Raw genomic sequence first — 16394 nt, 5'->3', positions numbered from 1 at the left:
ATATATATATATATATAAATTTATAAAAGGAAGATCTTAAAAAAATCCGATTTTAAACTCTCTTGCGAAAGTTAACCACCAAAAAGTTTGAAACTTACATGAAATAGTAAAAATAGTTTTATATCCCAAAAATATGAAGAAAATAGATTTTTTTTTATGTTATAAGTGTCTTCTTTTATAAGTCAAATTTTTGTACCACATTACAATTTATCATGATGTATTACAAAAGTTTTTCATTATAATTGGTACTAAAGATAAAAAAAAAAACAATCGAACATTTGAGCCACATATTGTGCAAAAAAAAACTTCAGTGTCCAATGAATGGAGGGAGAAAGAAAACCGGAAATTGAATGAAAGTTCCTGTACAATTCAAAAAATGTTACGCCATCTCTTCTACCATAACAATTTTTTACCGTAACAAATTCACATGAGAATTTAATTTCACTTTACTCACTTGATATTTTAAATTCGATCGAATTTAAATAGAGCATACCACATTTTAACATTACTGCCACATTGTCATCTTCCGTCAATCTCACGGAGTTGGCGAAATGCTTACTACGATTCTGCTGTTGTCTTTGGATTTGTTGTTGAGAGTGGTCAAGTAAACCATTCTTTTCTTATTTTCGGATGAAACAAATAATTACCTGCTATTTATTATCCATTTTTCAAATTTTAATTCTTTCTTAATCTTACTTTAGAAGTGCGATGGAAAACATCGAAAAACAGCGTATTCATCTTATTGTATAAAATATATTAAACATGTGACTTTAATTGAGCACGAACATTTTGGATCGGTCATTTTTAATTTGTTATCATTGATGTTTCTATTTAATTAACAATTCGTGGTCAACTTGTCTTAAAGAGCATGCTCAGATTTATTTTTGATAAAAAATTTGATTACTGTAACCCTAAACGTATAAAACTAAATGTCATTTTAAATTCCCTGTATCCAAAATTTGCCATTTTTATTAATAGAATCATGATGATGAGCGACCCTCAAAATCTTTAAAGACTAATTATTATAAGAAACTTTTACAATACATTCGATTTATGATAAGTTCTAACATATATATGAAAATTCGACTTACAAAATGAGACACTTATAACAGAAAAATCTACTTTTCCCGCACTTCTGGGATATACTTAAAACTATTTTTATTATTTCATGCCTCAAACAACAATTTTTTGTGAGTAATTAAGGTTCCGCAAAGAAGAAACTAAAAATGAGATTTTTTTTAACATTTTACGATTTTGGTTTCGAAGAAAAGGATTATGAAATGATTTTTCGTTTTGATTCTGGTTCCGTACGGGTCCCAGGCTATAACTATCGAAATATTTAAAAAACTTAGAAAGAGAAAGAGAGAGAGGGAGAGAGAGAGAGAGATAGAGAGAGAGAGAAAGAGAGAGAAAGAAAATGAATCAAGAACAAAGAATGACTTCGATGAAAAAAAAACATGCACAATAAATTACTTTTCTAACCGTTATTTAAACGTAGCTTTATCTGCGCGGCTAAATGTCAGACGAGGAACGTCAAATCTACAGACGGGGACAGTGGAGCTTAAATATTCCAGAAGACGCGGAGGTACTGGCGTCCTTCGATCATGCACCTCGGCGCCCTACGAACTCTGTCAGCTGTCAGGCGTGTCTTACGCCAAAACGCGGTTCGCGTTACCGGTATAATACCATAGCAGTTAATGGTTCATCCATCATCGTAACAGAGGACTTTCGGCGAGTTTCGGTCGATTCGTTAATTGTCTCAGGATCAAAACTAGATTCGTGTTCACAGTTTATCATTCGAGTTCTTTTTTAGATGTAAAATTCTTTATATATATCGCGGAAAAGTCTTTTTGCTAAACATAATTTTTTCTTCTCATTTTTTCTTCACGTTTTTATAAAATAGAATAGAGTAATATTTAGTTGTGCAAAAATATTATTTCTAAAAGAATGATATCATTTACATCGACATATTCAATTTACCATAAAATATCATAAACAATTTGAAAATGAGATGGCTGTACCTTTATGATAATAATCGTAAAGGTAGAGGGTGAGATCAGTTGAACATGGATGGACAGCACCCTTTCCGCACGTATGCTATTCATATAACGCGCGTACATCGTTTCGCAACAATCCAATGTAATACAGCTTGGCCTAGACGACGCTATTCTCAAGATGGTCCGGGAGAAGGTCGACGAAGATAGCCGCGTGGAGAGAGAAGAGGGGAGGGGGGGTAAACTCACAAGAAAATACAGGTTGCAATCTCAGCCCGAGCTCCGTGGCTAACGTTAAACGGATGTGTTATTATGGCTTCGGCATGCACGCCGGGCAAGATAACTGCATATTGCAACTTAACCCCTTCTAGGAAAATCATTCGAGTCACGATGCACCCGTCTTCTCGAGAATGCCTCCCGCGATGGAAATATATCGCATCTTCCAAATAATAATGTTTTGTCTTAATTTCTAGGAATTTCTAGAGTTGGCGATTTCATTGTCTCCGGTTTTGTTGATACGAATTTTTAGTGCCTTAGTGCCTCGTACTGTTCAAAACAATGTCGAATTTAATATAAATTGCATGTTCCAAATGATTCACTCAAATTTTTGGGATAATTTAACATAAGATAAGTATATTAAAAGATTACACATATTATATAAAAGAATAAATATAAAGGGTTATATAGTTTGTAAACAAACCGTGAAATATTTTTTTTCAGTAAAATTAACCTTTGATGATATGTTAAATTAACTCTTTTTTTTTCATTCATCTTAGAATTAACATTTTAAAATCCTTTATTCTTATGTTTTTTGTTCACTTACTTATAAATTATATCATTTTGACACTAAGAAATATTGAATATCAATTTAACATAAAATTTTTAAATAACGTAATTTTAATAACATAATTACATTATGTTAAATTAACATTCGAACATATTAAAAAATTCAACATAAAAATTTAACAAGAACTTGAGTGAATCATTTCCAACACAAATACATAATATTTTTACTATGTGGCTAACTTAAATTTTTTGTTGCGTTACAATTTATTATAGTATAACACATGAAGAACAAATGAAAGAAAAAAACTTCATGTATGCAAATTTAATATTTCGGAAAATTAGCAGATAATGTAGATGTAAATTGTCGCAGATGCTTCATTTAAAAGATAAAATTATGAAACTTTAAAATATATCAGCGATTTTAAACTAAAAACGAATACATTCTAGTGCATATTGGTGCATATTAATTGTACGGATTTAATCTCAATAGAGTAAAACATCTCGAATAATAAAATGTTCAACGTATTTTATTAAATATAATTTTATTATATGTACAATAAAATGAGGATTTTACATTTAATCCATTTATATTTCATAGTTAAAAAATTTATATTAAATTTAACACATTTTACTTATTTTCTAAACGATAAATATTCTAAACCATAAATTTTTGTGTTAATTTAACATAAGATGATATGTTAGAAAGTAATAAAAATATTATGTGAAAAAATTAACAAAACATAATACTGATATAATTAGTAAGAAAACATAATACTGATATAATTAGTAAGAAAATTTGTAAGGAAGTACATATCTATATTTCTTTTTAATTAATATTTGACATGTTAAATTATATTAAATAAAATAATAAATTTAAACACATATCTCCTATTCATTTATCTTAGAATTTACGTTTTAAAATACATTGTTTTTTATGTTATTTTATCAATTTATTTATAAATTGTGTTATTTTACAAAAATACAAATATCGATTTAAAGAGTTTAAAAATCAAATTTAAAGATATATACATCTATGTTAAATTGAATCGAATATATTACAAAATTTTTAACACAAAATTAAAAAAAACACTTGAATAGAAATGGGTTTTAACACAAATACAAAATGTTCTTTATATTTATATTTATATTTATATTAAACATACATCTTTACGTCAATTTGTATATAATGGCTTTAATGTGCATGTGAGTGGGCACTGCTGCATCTAATCGAATACATTACATTTGTGATACTTGATACATAATTATGATAAATAAAAGTTTCTATCCACACAAGTTAAGACAAGAAATTCTCGATCTCTTCATGATCTAATATGGACAAACAATTTCCTAAAGAGATTATAAGTTAACACAATATAGTGATAATTTTACGACAATATCTCTCTCGTTTTGTGTCAAGTTCGCGAATTGATCTCATCGGTAAATCCTTCCAGTTGTATCGAGCTGCGTCCCGCGGGGCGCGTCGATCCTCGTAGAAGTCGGCAAGGGTCCGCGAATCATTAATCGATACGGCGCGAATAAAGGAGCGCCCTGCGGGTTATATCCGGAACGCGCGCGTGATATCTCTATCCGCGTTGCAGCCGCCGTATGTCTTGAAGTCCGTGACAGGCAGGCAAGCAGGAAGGCAGGCAGGCAGACAGCCATCGCCATTGGGAAGAGCCGCCGCTGCTGCGATGGGTAGTCAAGAGGTACAGAGGGAAGTCAAGGGAAATCCCGAGAGACCGCGTACCCAAGGTAGCTCTGACGCGGACTCAGACTCCCGAGGGATCTGAACATCCGCCGGCGACGGCGCCGTCGAGCCCCCTCCGGCGCCGACAGCGAAGCACCTGCCTCCTGAAGGACTCGAGAATATTGCGGAGGACCTTTGGTACCTGTCACGCCGATTCTGCGCGCGTTTGTCAGCTTGGCTTCAAAATAATGTAATTTTCGAAGTTTCGAGGGAAATAAAGAGAGAATGTCGTGATCATCAACCTACACACACACACACATACCATGATATCTCGCATAATAATAAAAATAATTTCATTTCTCCTTGTAATAATTTCCTTGTATTAATTTCCAAACGTTGAATATAATGAATCTTTGAATATAAATTATTTTCAGCTTATTCGCGAGCGAATCTTGATTGTTTATTGAGGAAATGTAGTTTGAAATGAACAGATTCTCTGCAGGAGAATCAAAAGAGACTCTCTTGAATCGACATTGCCGTTGTGCGACGTGTATCGCAACAAAAGCGATGCCAAGTTTGCGGACTTGTCAACGAGTAGCCGCTTCTCAAAGGAATACCGCGTCGCGTCGTCACGGGAATGCGTCCTCAAGTCTTTCGTAACGTGCATTCCCCTTCCTTCAAGGTACGCAGTCTTCCGCATACTACTCGCTATTAAGAAGCATGCACACGCGGCAATCGTTTTGAAGTTCACCAACTTCATCTCTCTTGTCTTCTAATTCTGTACGAACAATCTAACCTTGTCGCGATTATTGCAATTTGTATATGCAACATTATTCGTGCAACATTACTTCTTCCAAATCTTCACATATTTTTAACTTTTCTTAATTTCCACCGGAAATTAAGATGTTTAAAACGCATCATCGATATTTTGATCATAAAGGAGTCTCTGTAAAGTCGAACTTTAATTTCATTTTAAACTAATACGAATGTTCTAAAAATGATCGAAATTGGATGATTTCAGTTTAAACAGACGTATTTAACATCTATTTATCCCATATGTAATTCGTCCAATTTTCACTTAACATTCTTATGATCTTCATATTTTTGCTTAATACACTTCAGTTTATTTTATTTGAAAATATTTCTTAAATGTCTTTTGCAACATCTTGCTTTTCAAATATTATTATTATGTTTCTATGGATAAATGCATTAGGTTTTACTTACGCTGATAACACTACTGGAGTTCTTGAAACATTTCAAAGCGAACGTAGCATATGTATTGATGAATTGGTTTCAAAACAACATTGAGCATCGGTCTGATATCACTATGAGCATCATTATTCGTGACTTACACGCGTGTTTTGTTTATTTCTAGTAATTAGATATTTTCCAGGGATGAACACAGCGTGTTCGGATTGTTGAGTGTTCCCTGATATCATCCTTGTTTAGTAACCAACAAGAATGGAGGGATATCTCAGGTGACACTCAGGTAGAAATCTGAATCCAGCACAGAATATTAGTAGTAAAAATTATTAGATTATTACAGGACAAACAGATGTCAAATACGTCCGTTTAACCTAAAATCATCTGATTTTAGTAATTTTTACAATAATAAAACATTTTTGAAAGTTTAAAATAAAATTGAAATTGGATCGAAAATTGATAATCTTATGGAAAGTCTTCCTCTTTATAAATAAATTTAAAGCTTGTAAAAAAATAAATAAAATACAATCCAAATTCTATGAAAAATCTTGTTGTTGAAACTTTGAGTATATTATAATTTTTTCAGATTTTTATATAATCCAAAATAAGACTTGGTATGTGATGCAATTTTCGGTCGATTTTCAACTTGGTTTCCTGTCCTCACTAAATCATACGCAGTCTAAATGCCGATTGGCATGTAGACCACTACGAACTGATCCAGAACAATAAAAGTTTGCATTGTTTCTCGAATATTCTATTACTGATGGAAGAGTTGAAATTCGTGTTGTCAATAAAGAGGATTCATTAATTAAATAGCAGATATGCAAAAGCAATTATAAACAAAAAAAAATGAAAAAAAATCAAATATTGCAACTCTCGGATTTTAACTCCTTAATTATGAATGGAATGTTTAAAGTAGGGAAAACGGTTATGAATAGCACAAACTCTATAAAATCAAGGGAAGTGGGTCTAATTGTAAATAAAGTTAAGTCATCTCTACTGTTATAAAAAGAAATGCGCAAAAGAAATTAAATCCCTAAATTCTTACTGTTGCAAATGCAATTATATTATATCCATTAGTAATCCATCCTTAACGATAATAAAAACTCTTTAAACAAACGACTTCCAAATAAATCAAATTTGAACAATGAAGGAGCATAAAAGTCAACGCAGGGTGACAGTGCAATAAATATATTAATTTATTTTACATATATCTTGATAAATGTTTCGATCATATATCTGATCATTCTCAGTATCGCATATCAAACATATTAATCGCTACTTACAAAATTGTCGTCTACAAAATATTTATAACATAATATTTATATTTATAACATATATATATTTATAACATAAATAAAAATATTTATGTTATTATAAAAATATCTATTGCGATACTGAAGATATATGGGATATACTAATAATAATAAAACTTTGTTTCAAAATTAAATCAAAATCCTTTTTTTTCTCCAGCTACAAAACCAAGTGCATCCTAGAATAATAAAATAAAAGCTGTTTTAATAAATAGAAATTGTATAATATTTCTCATGTCATTATTATATTATACATGTTTTATAAACAATGAATTTTTCTTAATTTTTCAGGAAAATGATCTTATTGATATATAGTCTAAATAAAAAAAATTATACAAGTTTTTCTGCTCTCGTAAAAAAAGAGATTTCAAGAAGAGGTAATGACTTTTGCCAATGCACTACTCCATTTAACACATATGTGTTAAACTTAGATATGTATTATTTTTTTCTAAAGTATAACTTTAACTATTACAAAATACAATTTCGAAACTAGAGTGATAAGGAAGTTGCACGAAATATGCGAAAATTTCTTTTGGAATAATTGTGAATGAAGATAAGATTTAATATACGTAACATTTTTGACAAAAATATTATTTATCGAGGTAATGAGAAATAAGAAACGATTATAATTGGAAGTCGCGTGATGCAGAAGCCAAGCGCTTGTCGTAGACAATAATTTAACGAGAGGCCGATAACTTAATCCGAGTTAGCGGACGCGTTATAATGATTATGACCGCCGGTGAGGACTTAGTGCTGTCACTGCAAAAACTAATAGCAGCTTAAGTTTTAGAGGAGCTACGATTAAGTGGCTTAAAATGCTAAGCCGGAAATTTACATTGTACTAGTAGCGCGACTGCCTCCTGTCTGTTTTGATAGTCCACTACTGTAACCAAAGAAAATAAAGATAAAGCAAATATTAGATATTATTGGATATGTTAGATATTATATAACATCAGTAGCAATGTATCGTATTTATTATTACTTATCCTAAATATATCAGTATAAAACAGTTATCAACTAATTATAATGTTATCAATTAATTATAACGAAAAAAAGGCGGTTATAAAATAACTGAAATTGGAATATCATATATGATATCTTGTACAATTTGCATTGTATTCTGAGGGCGATCGTGCAAGTTACTTCACAATCTGCTTAGACATTATAACATGGCCTCATGATAATTAGTGTTTATTACAAAAATTGCTGTAAAAACTGCATTTACAAGTAGTAAGCAGTTTTACAAATATATATTATTTTTGTAACGATTGACTAATTGAGTAGTATGTTGGTGTTAATTTTGTAACTTCTAGCTTGGAGACATTGAATATGACTTTCAAATGATGATACTTAATTAAATTAAATTTTCTAATAAAACGTGTGCATGTCCGTGTAAAGTTACACTACACATACATATATTAATTGGTAATTCCATATCTTCCTTCTTATGTCGTAACCTTTTTTCCGTTTTTGGTTTTTCGTAAAAATTACGTGTAAAAAATACCATACGCATAAAAAACTTGTACCTATAGCTATTTTAATAAAACAAAATGGTATTTCCCATCTCCTTCCTTCTATTATCATAATTAGCTTTTCAATATTGGTATGATATATCCAATTTTTCTTTACAAAATAAATTTTTTTTTCGATATTTCTATATTATATGTTACTTTATTGCTTACTTTATTGCTTTTTTTATTAATGAGCCGATTTATTAATAAAAATACTGTTTTATTACTTAATGTATAGCGATTGAGAAAAAATGTTGTTTAAATATTTTTATGAAAGTTATAATCAAATTTGGATTAAGTATTATGTTATAGCCATGATTAAAAGGATATAGTGTAGCATTGAAGTATTATTAGTTATTACATTAACTACTCCTCTAAAGTAATCTTTAAAAAAAATTATTTTATTTATAAGCAATCTGATTCGAACGGATTTAATATATAATTTTCACTTTAATTATGTCCTCAATGCATTTTATACATGTCCTCAATACAATCAATTGCATTTTAGTCTAATATTTAACGTAGGAAAAAGGAGGAAAACAATGATCATCGATAAGCAAGCGCCGCTCGAGGTTCGGATCGTTAATCATTTCTGCGCATGTAAATTAATTCCGGGACGATAATTATGCATTTATGCGAGTACGCACAAATTACAATCACGTTCCTGAGGCATAATGCACATGATTCAGGTCATTGCGTCCTACTCACCAATTATAATGCGCTTATATATCGAGTATATTTAGGCGTTCCTTCATACTTGTTATTAGAAATGCATATGCACATGGACAACCGAATTTACATATAATATATAATATATGCTCTAATGCACTGTGCAGATTGATTAATTAAGATTTCTCTAACAATATCGGTACAGTTATATTTTCAGTTTCAATATATGGTATTCGTGTCCACAAGTGAATCGACAAAAAAATTTTACTTCATAAACATATATTTGAGTGATTTTCTATTTTTTTTCTATGCGATGCATTTTCCTTCTCATCAAGTTAACAATAATAAATGACAAAAAAAATTAATAATTTTAATATGTATTCAATGCAATACTCAGCATTGGTAAAAATCTTAAGAAAAAAATTTTACTGAATCTTGATAATAGAAAAATTTAACCGATTCATCTATCCGTTTTATTTACGATTTTTTGAAAAATAAATTTGAAATGCAAGTAGAAATAATCTCAGGCAAGCCGATATATTCCCATTAACACAATTATCCTCCGTTCAACTGCTACCTATCGGTTGTCCACGTTATGACGAGGGCATTGGAATCCATTAATATGGCTTCGGTCGCGCGCAGGTTCATTATCGTGCATTAATTAGCAACACCCTATATCACTAGCAATACTATCGGTTCGGCTTGCTATTTCGTGGTTAACCACTGGCTCGTGACGTCCTGATGGCAGTCGGTTTGATGCAATAAAAGACGATTTATATATCACAATAAACAAGCAAACATGTACAATGTTTGTCGGATATTTTTATTACCAATTTATGTCGTACATGCTGTCACTACTGGATATTTAGTTATAAATTTAACAACTTTGCTAGTACTAGATTCAGGAGATGAACGTAGTTGATATGAAGAATTAAAGTCCTTATTTCTGAGATATTTAAAATTAAAAGTTAAAAAAATGATGATACGTCATGTCATATATATAAGATGTTTGATAAATAACGATAAAACTCTTGCATAAAGATACAGCGGACTAAATTGAATCAAAAATCCTCTACCATTTTACAATTTTTGCAGTAGTTAATAAGATATTAAATATTAAAAATCGCTGAATATTCTTCAATAATTTTTTACTCAAGTGCTATAAACTTTACAGAAAAACAGCAAGTGTAATCAAAAATTGTTTATTTTCTTCTCTAGAGTTCTGAGAATTGTTTCAGATTTTTTCAGTGCATTTTCTCATGTTGGCCAATAAATAAATGCAATAAAGAAAAAGTTGATAAAAAATTCTGAAAAAATTCTTAGAGCTCTATGAGAAGAAAATAAACAATTTTTATCTCTTGCTGTTTCTCTAAAATGTAAAATAGTACTTGAGTAAAGAATTATTGAAAACCAATGTAGTCGGCAATTTTTAATAATTAATAATTTATTAATTATTGCGAAAATTGCAAAATGACAGGAATTTTTGATTTGAAAATAAATATCAATTGACAGTTATTATCAGTAAATTCATTCTGTCCTGGTATAAGCAAAAGAGCTTCGCGGAAATAATTGTTTATGACTTTAAAAGTAAATTTCTGTATAAATATTTTTTACGAGACTTTTTGTGCGTCCAAATAATACAATTTTTCATTTTTACTTTATTAAAATAATACTTACTTTATTAAAATAATATATAATATTTTAATTATATCTTTTAGGTAAAGTAATTTTAAGAAATATATAATCTATTTTATTCTTTGTTGATAAATTATTAACTAATATTTACTTTCTAAAAACGTTTTTTTTTTAAAGCTGTCTGCTATATGTACGAATATTTTTTGCACTTTTTGAATGTATAATTTTGATGCATATTAAAAAATCTTTTTGTTTAATTTAATTTAAGAAATGTTATTTTTTTTTAGTAAATGATTATAGCAGATGTAAAAATCAATTAACGCTAAAAATAAAAATTAGTAGACATTATTGTTTCATCCTATCCAAATCATGTGAAAAACTCTTTATTCATCAATCAGCCAATATTTTGACAGTCGAGTTTACCTTACCTTTTACGTTCACTATTGGAATCCGGATGTGTGCTACCGAGTAGCAACCGGCTCGAAACGATCAATGTGAAAACTTTCGTTTCCGCTCAATCGTCAATTCTACCAACAAACGAGAAATGATACGAGTGCCACGGTGCGGTCGCAATTTCGATGAAAAAGAGCCGCGCTGTACCATATACGTAATAATACTATTACACTACATACAGCTATTGCTAGCCTATGAGCTCTTTGTGGTTATAAATTGCATTTTTTTTAAGCGTTTACAGTATTAGAATTGAATTGAGAATCTATAATTTCTAAAATCTACTTTAAATATAAAATCATATTTAAAACGGATCTTACGTACTCTACTTTTCCTATTTATATAAATGGAACAATTTCTTGCATGAACAATAAAGATCTGAAGAAAGTATATATATATATATATACGAAAGAAGTTGTAAAATAAAAATGAAACGAATGAAAAACTGTTGCGCATAGAGTGCAAATGGAGAATAACTCGGAGAAACAGCAGACTCAAAGGAGAGGAGAGAAATCGTAGGAAACGGTATAGAATAGAGTGAGAAGGAAGGAAAGGTTGAAAAGCTGGAGGAGAGCAAGAGATACGCACGCAAAAGGAGGATGCAGGACGAGGAGGACGAGAGGAGTGCGACCAGAATTGGATAGGATAGGCGAACTGGTGATTACAGAGGCCGGGGATTCCCCGGAGACCAGCGCCGGTCTCCCACGGGCTTCCACCTAATTCCATCCTGGCTGACTACTGACTCTCCTCTCCCCTTTATCTTCCTCTCTATCTATCTCGCGTACCTTCCTTTCCTCTCTTTCTGCCATTCATGTCTGCTGATGTCCTACTCTGTCTCTTTCTCTCTTTTTCTCTTTTCTTTGCAGTGAGATGCTCCGTCTTTCTTTTATCCTCCACGTTTCATCAACTCTTTAATATCTCTCTTTTTCTCTCTTTCATCCAAAACATTTCCGTTTCCTTTCTCTTATCATTTTTCTTTCCACATCTATTTGTTTCGTTTTCTGCATTGTTTCTCCTCCCCCTTCCCCCTTCTCTCTTAGTCTTTATTCCACATTTATGATTCGCTCTTTTTTCAGTATTTACTTTCTTCGTATCATCTCTTTCTTTCTTTCTTTATCTTTTTAGAAGAACTATATTTCGGTTATTTGGTTGCACATATGTTTTTAATCTACTCCACTATCCTCGTAAGCTCAACGCTTTTTACCTTTCTATTTGTCTCTATTTTTTGTTCATCGAATTGACATACGCTGCTTACTCAATAGTTGATCACTTTTAGGTGAATATTTAACAAAAATAAATTCTTTTTCGTGAATAGAGCAATTATTCTTCAGTTAATTTTAAAAAATCAACAATCATTTACAAAATTAATAAGACAGTTAATCAACGATTTAATGTATGTTTCTACATAACAAATAATACATTCTTGTATAACAAATAAAAATAAAAATGAAGAGTATGTATAAATGTGAAAATAAATAAGCTTTAGTCAAAAGTATAAAGCCATCACAAATTATGACGTAAACTGTATCTAATAAAAAAAAATTTTTTTTAATTTTATTAAAAATAATATTTAGTTTTATAACAATTTGAATATTTTGTTAATTTTTCTTTGAATTTTTCTTTTCTTAATTTTCCTTTTCTGAGAAAATACAATAACTTGAAGATGTTTATATATAGCTTAGGCTATATATCAATCAAATTATACAATATCACACACATATTTGACGAGTATACTTCATCTATCAATCTATTTTCCCCGAAATTAAATTTTATATTAAAAATTTTTTCTTTCTAAATTATTTACTCCTTACTTTTTTAATTATATTGCAAATCATTATTCTTATATCATATCAAAATAAAATATAATGTAATATTAGAACATGCGATCATAAAATGCAAATGTACAATTGTTAAAAACAGTAGAATTCTAAAGTTCTAGAGTTACTTAGAAGTTTAACTAATTCGATTATTTTTGTAATTATTACAGTAGACTTTCTGCAACAATAACGGCTTTTGACATTCGTATCATACATTATTTCGGGGCACAGTTGCACGTGTCTGGAAGTTTCACGAAGTACCCTTTTAGTTAAAACTTCTTTTTTGTCCTTTACACAACGATGCTTTCACGGGCTTTGGATAAACACCTTGTAACGAACTTTGCTATTATTCACATGTCTTTGCAACACAAATGTGAAACTCATGAACGTTAATTCTGTAAAGCCTAGGGACAGCAAATTCTCGCATTTTGTTTTATTTTGATTTGTCCCTTGCGCGCAAAGCTTTCTTCTTTTCCTTGCCATCTTTTTCTTTCGCTACGGCGAATCGAGAAGGTTTCTAGTATTATTATGAATTGCAATTGTCCATCATTGAAGTACTATAATATGTACACGACGTATTTTCATTTATCTCAATTTGTTTTGTAATCAATATTTTTGAATTTATTATTGAGACATATCTTTTTAATAAAAAAATAAATTAAATTAAATTATATGGCTAATTTGTTTATACTTGATCTTCAATTAATAAAGTTATCGATTTTTATGTATTGTCAATGAGAGAAAAAGAGAAAAATATTATAAATATACAATTAATAAGTCGAACATTCATATTGAACATATATAGAAGTAAAGTATAAAGCACCTTTTAATTTATTATATTTTCTTGAAAAAGGTGATAATAAAAACCAAAGAAGAACATTATAAAATTATGATAAGAATAAATATTTTTCAAATTATTTCTTAATTTATTTTTCGTCAATTTATGGGGAATGGTTTGTTCGCTCCAATATGCTCTAGCATTTTTAAATATAATGGAGCATGCGACGCGAACAAATCTTTTATATTTATAATTAAGACTGTATAATGATAAAGATGTGACAATAGCGACTTACGTTTGAGAGATCGAGGTTTTGCCTGCTTCCTTCTGGACATATCACCGCACTGGCACGCACTTATGAACGTGAACGGGAAATACGGGAACACGGGGATCAATAGCCGCTCCTCGCTGGCATGTCTACTCGCATTCGTCGAGAACTCGAATTTTTATAGGTTTTTACTTGTATGCGATGTTCTCTTATTGTTAATGATTTCTTTTATCCACAAGGAATGGCGAACACGAAACTCAATTGAGAGATCACGCGTGAAGGCAACTTCGAAGATTAGCGCGCGCCGGCGGGAATTGAAGCGAGTGGTACCACGTGGTCTTGTGATGCACAAAAGACATACAACGGACGCGCTTTGCATACGAATCCGGCGACAGCCGCGCTCGGAGGACGCGCGACGAATGACGTGAATGCGTTGTGCTTGTGGAGAACCACTGGCGCCGAGCATTGCGCAAGCGTGTAATCAGCGCAGTTGTCCTGCGCGCAATACTCGTCACACTTTTTTAATTTTAGAATTTTGACGATAGAAAAAGTAAATATACGACCAGAGAATACGCTTCTGTGATTTTTTTTTTGCACAACCTTCTTATAACTAATCGTTTCATAAACGCTAAGTTTATTTTTTATTATTGCATTAAAATTTTCCTTCTCGCTTTCTCTAAATTCAAACATATATTTCACTTTAAGTACAAAAGTGTAGATTAATTTAGTTGTAAAAACAAACTTATTGATTGAGTCGATGTCACTAATACATTTAAGGAAACTAACTGTTGGAAAATCTATGAATATTAATAATCAACATAGCACGTAATATCACAACAATATCACAGTAATATTACAATATATCAGAAATATTATATATTACAATAAAATCAAACATTATCATATTACAATAAAATCACAGAAATATTATTGATATATTACATGTTGACAATAAGAACGGTGCACTTGCACGCAATTCAATTGCACACACCGCTAACATCAGTCGGTTCCTAGTATTTTTTACTGCTTTACAATGAGATTATTTTATTATTTTAAATTAGCCAATTAGCGATGTGGGCAAATAATATACATCTGTCGATAACCAACATTGAAATGAAGATCGAAAGAATCATCTATCAGTGAAAAATGTAAAAAAGCTCATTAGACGACCTACATCAGCTGTTCGGTACAGAAAATGCTTTATTTTCGTGTGAATGTAACAAAACGAATAAAATATACATTTCGACTTTTCAATTCGAGTTCTTATCAATATAAAATATAAATCGAAATTACATATTATAAATTATGCAAATTCCAAATTGATGATTCCCGACAATTTAGTTCGTTCTTCTTTATCCAAATTAGCTATGTAATATGAAGCCTAATGATTATCAAAAATATTAACTTATACAATAATAATATAAAAACTTACATAAAGTAAAACCGAAATCATATATATTGCGTCACTAAGTAGAATCACATCGCTCATCAGATTGTCAGATTTGCTGTGTAATCATTCAAATGAAACATGAAAACGAAAAATAGAGAATTATTAAAATCATTTGTCTGAATTTTAATTATATCAACTTACATATAAACATATAAAGTTTTCTTGTGCGATTCGATGTAAAGGTCTTGTGTCGACAGTCAGAGTCAATACAATGAGAGTCAAAATAATAAAGTAGTTATTGATTATGTAGTTATTGAAATAAAAATAAAAATAAGAACAAAAAAGGGTAAAATCAATTCTATTACAATTCCATAAACAAATTCATGAAATAATTTTTCAAATATTAATTGGATAATTAATATCATACAGAATAACATTAAAAATATCAATTCAATAAATTCTCTTTAAAACATTTTAATTTTTCCCAATAAATATTACATAAATGTAAACATTACATAAATATCGCAGAAATATTACATAATATTATATTGATATTCTTGTGATCTTACAAGTAGTAATATTCCTATAATTCTTTTTCGCGGATATTGTGACTATTACTGTGACATCTCAGTCAATATTTTAATATATAATATATATTTCTGCTAAATTTCATTGTAATATTGCAATATAAAAATATTGCTGTAATATTACTGTGATATTACGTGCTACGTAGAAATATTATTATGCTCGCGCAATCGAATTGCAAGCCTGTACGTATGCACTCTCGAGTTATAGAAATGAAAAAGACATTTAGAGAAACGAGCAAAACTGTTTGTTTACACATACAACAGCGAAAAAATGTAAACAGCATAGAGATACGGAAGCGATCGGAG

General features: G+C 30.3%; 1 protein-coding gene across 1 annotated transcript in view; it reads right to left on the bottom strand.

Moving 5' to 3' along the window:
* Positions 1-14192, bottom strand: part of LOC108692203 — a 121090-nt gene extending 106898 nt beyond the window's left edge. The window contains exon 1 of the mRNA XM_018200363.1: positions 14139-14192. Coding sequence (XP_018055852.1) covers positions 14139-14178 — 40 coding nt within the window. The 5' untranslated portion in view covers positions 14179-14192. The remainder of the gene's footprint in view (positions 1-14138) is intronic.
* Positions 14193-16394: the final 2202 nt, after the last annotated feature.

The sequence above is a fragment of the Atta colombica genome, unplaced genomic scaffold (assembly GCF_001594045.1).
Source record: "Atta colombica isolate Treedump-2 unplaced genomic scaffold, Acol1.0 scaffold65, whole genome shotgun sequence".
NCBI classification, from domain to species: domain Eukaryota; kingdom Metazoa; phylum Arthropoda; class Insecta; order Hymenoptera; family Formicidae; genus Atta; species Atta colombica.
The sequence above is the reverse complement of the archived record's forward strand: the minus strand, read 5'-3'. Positions and strand labels throughout refer to the sequence as shown.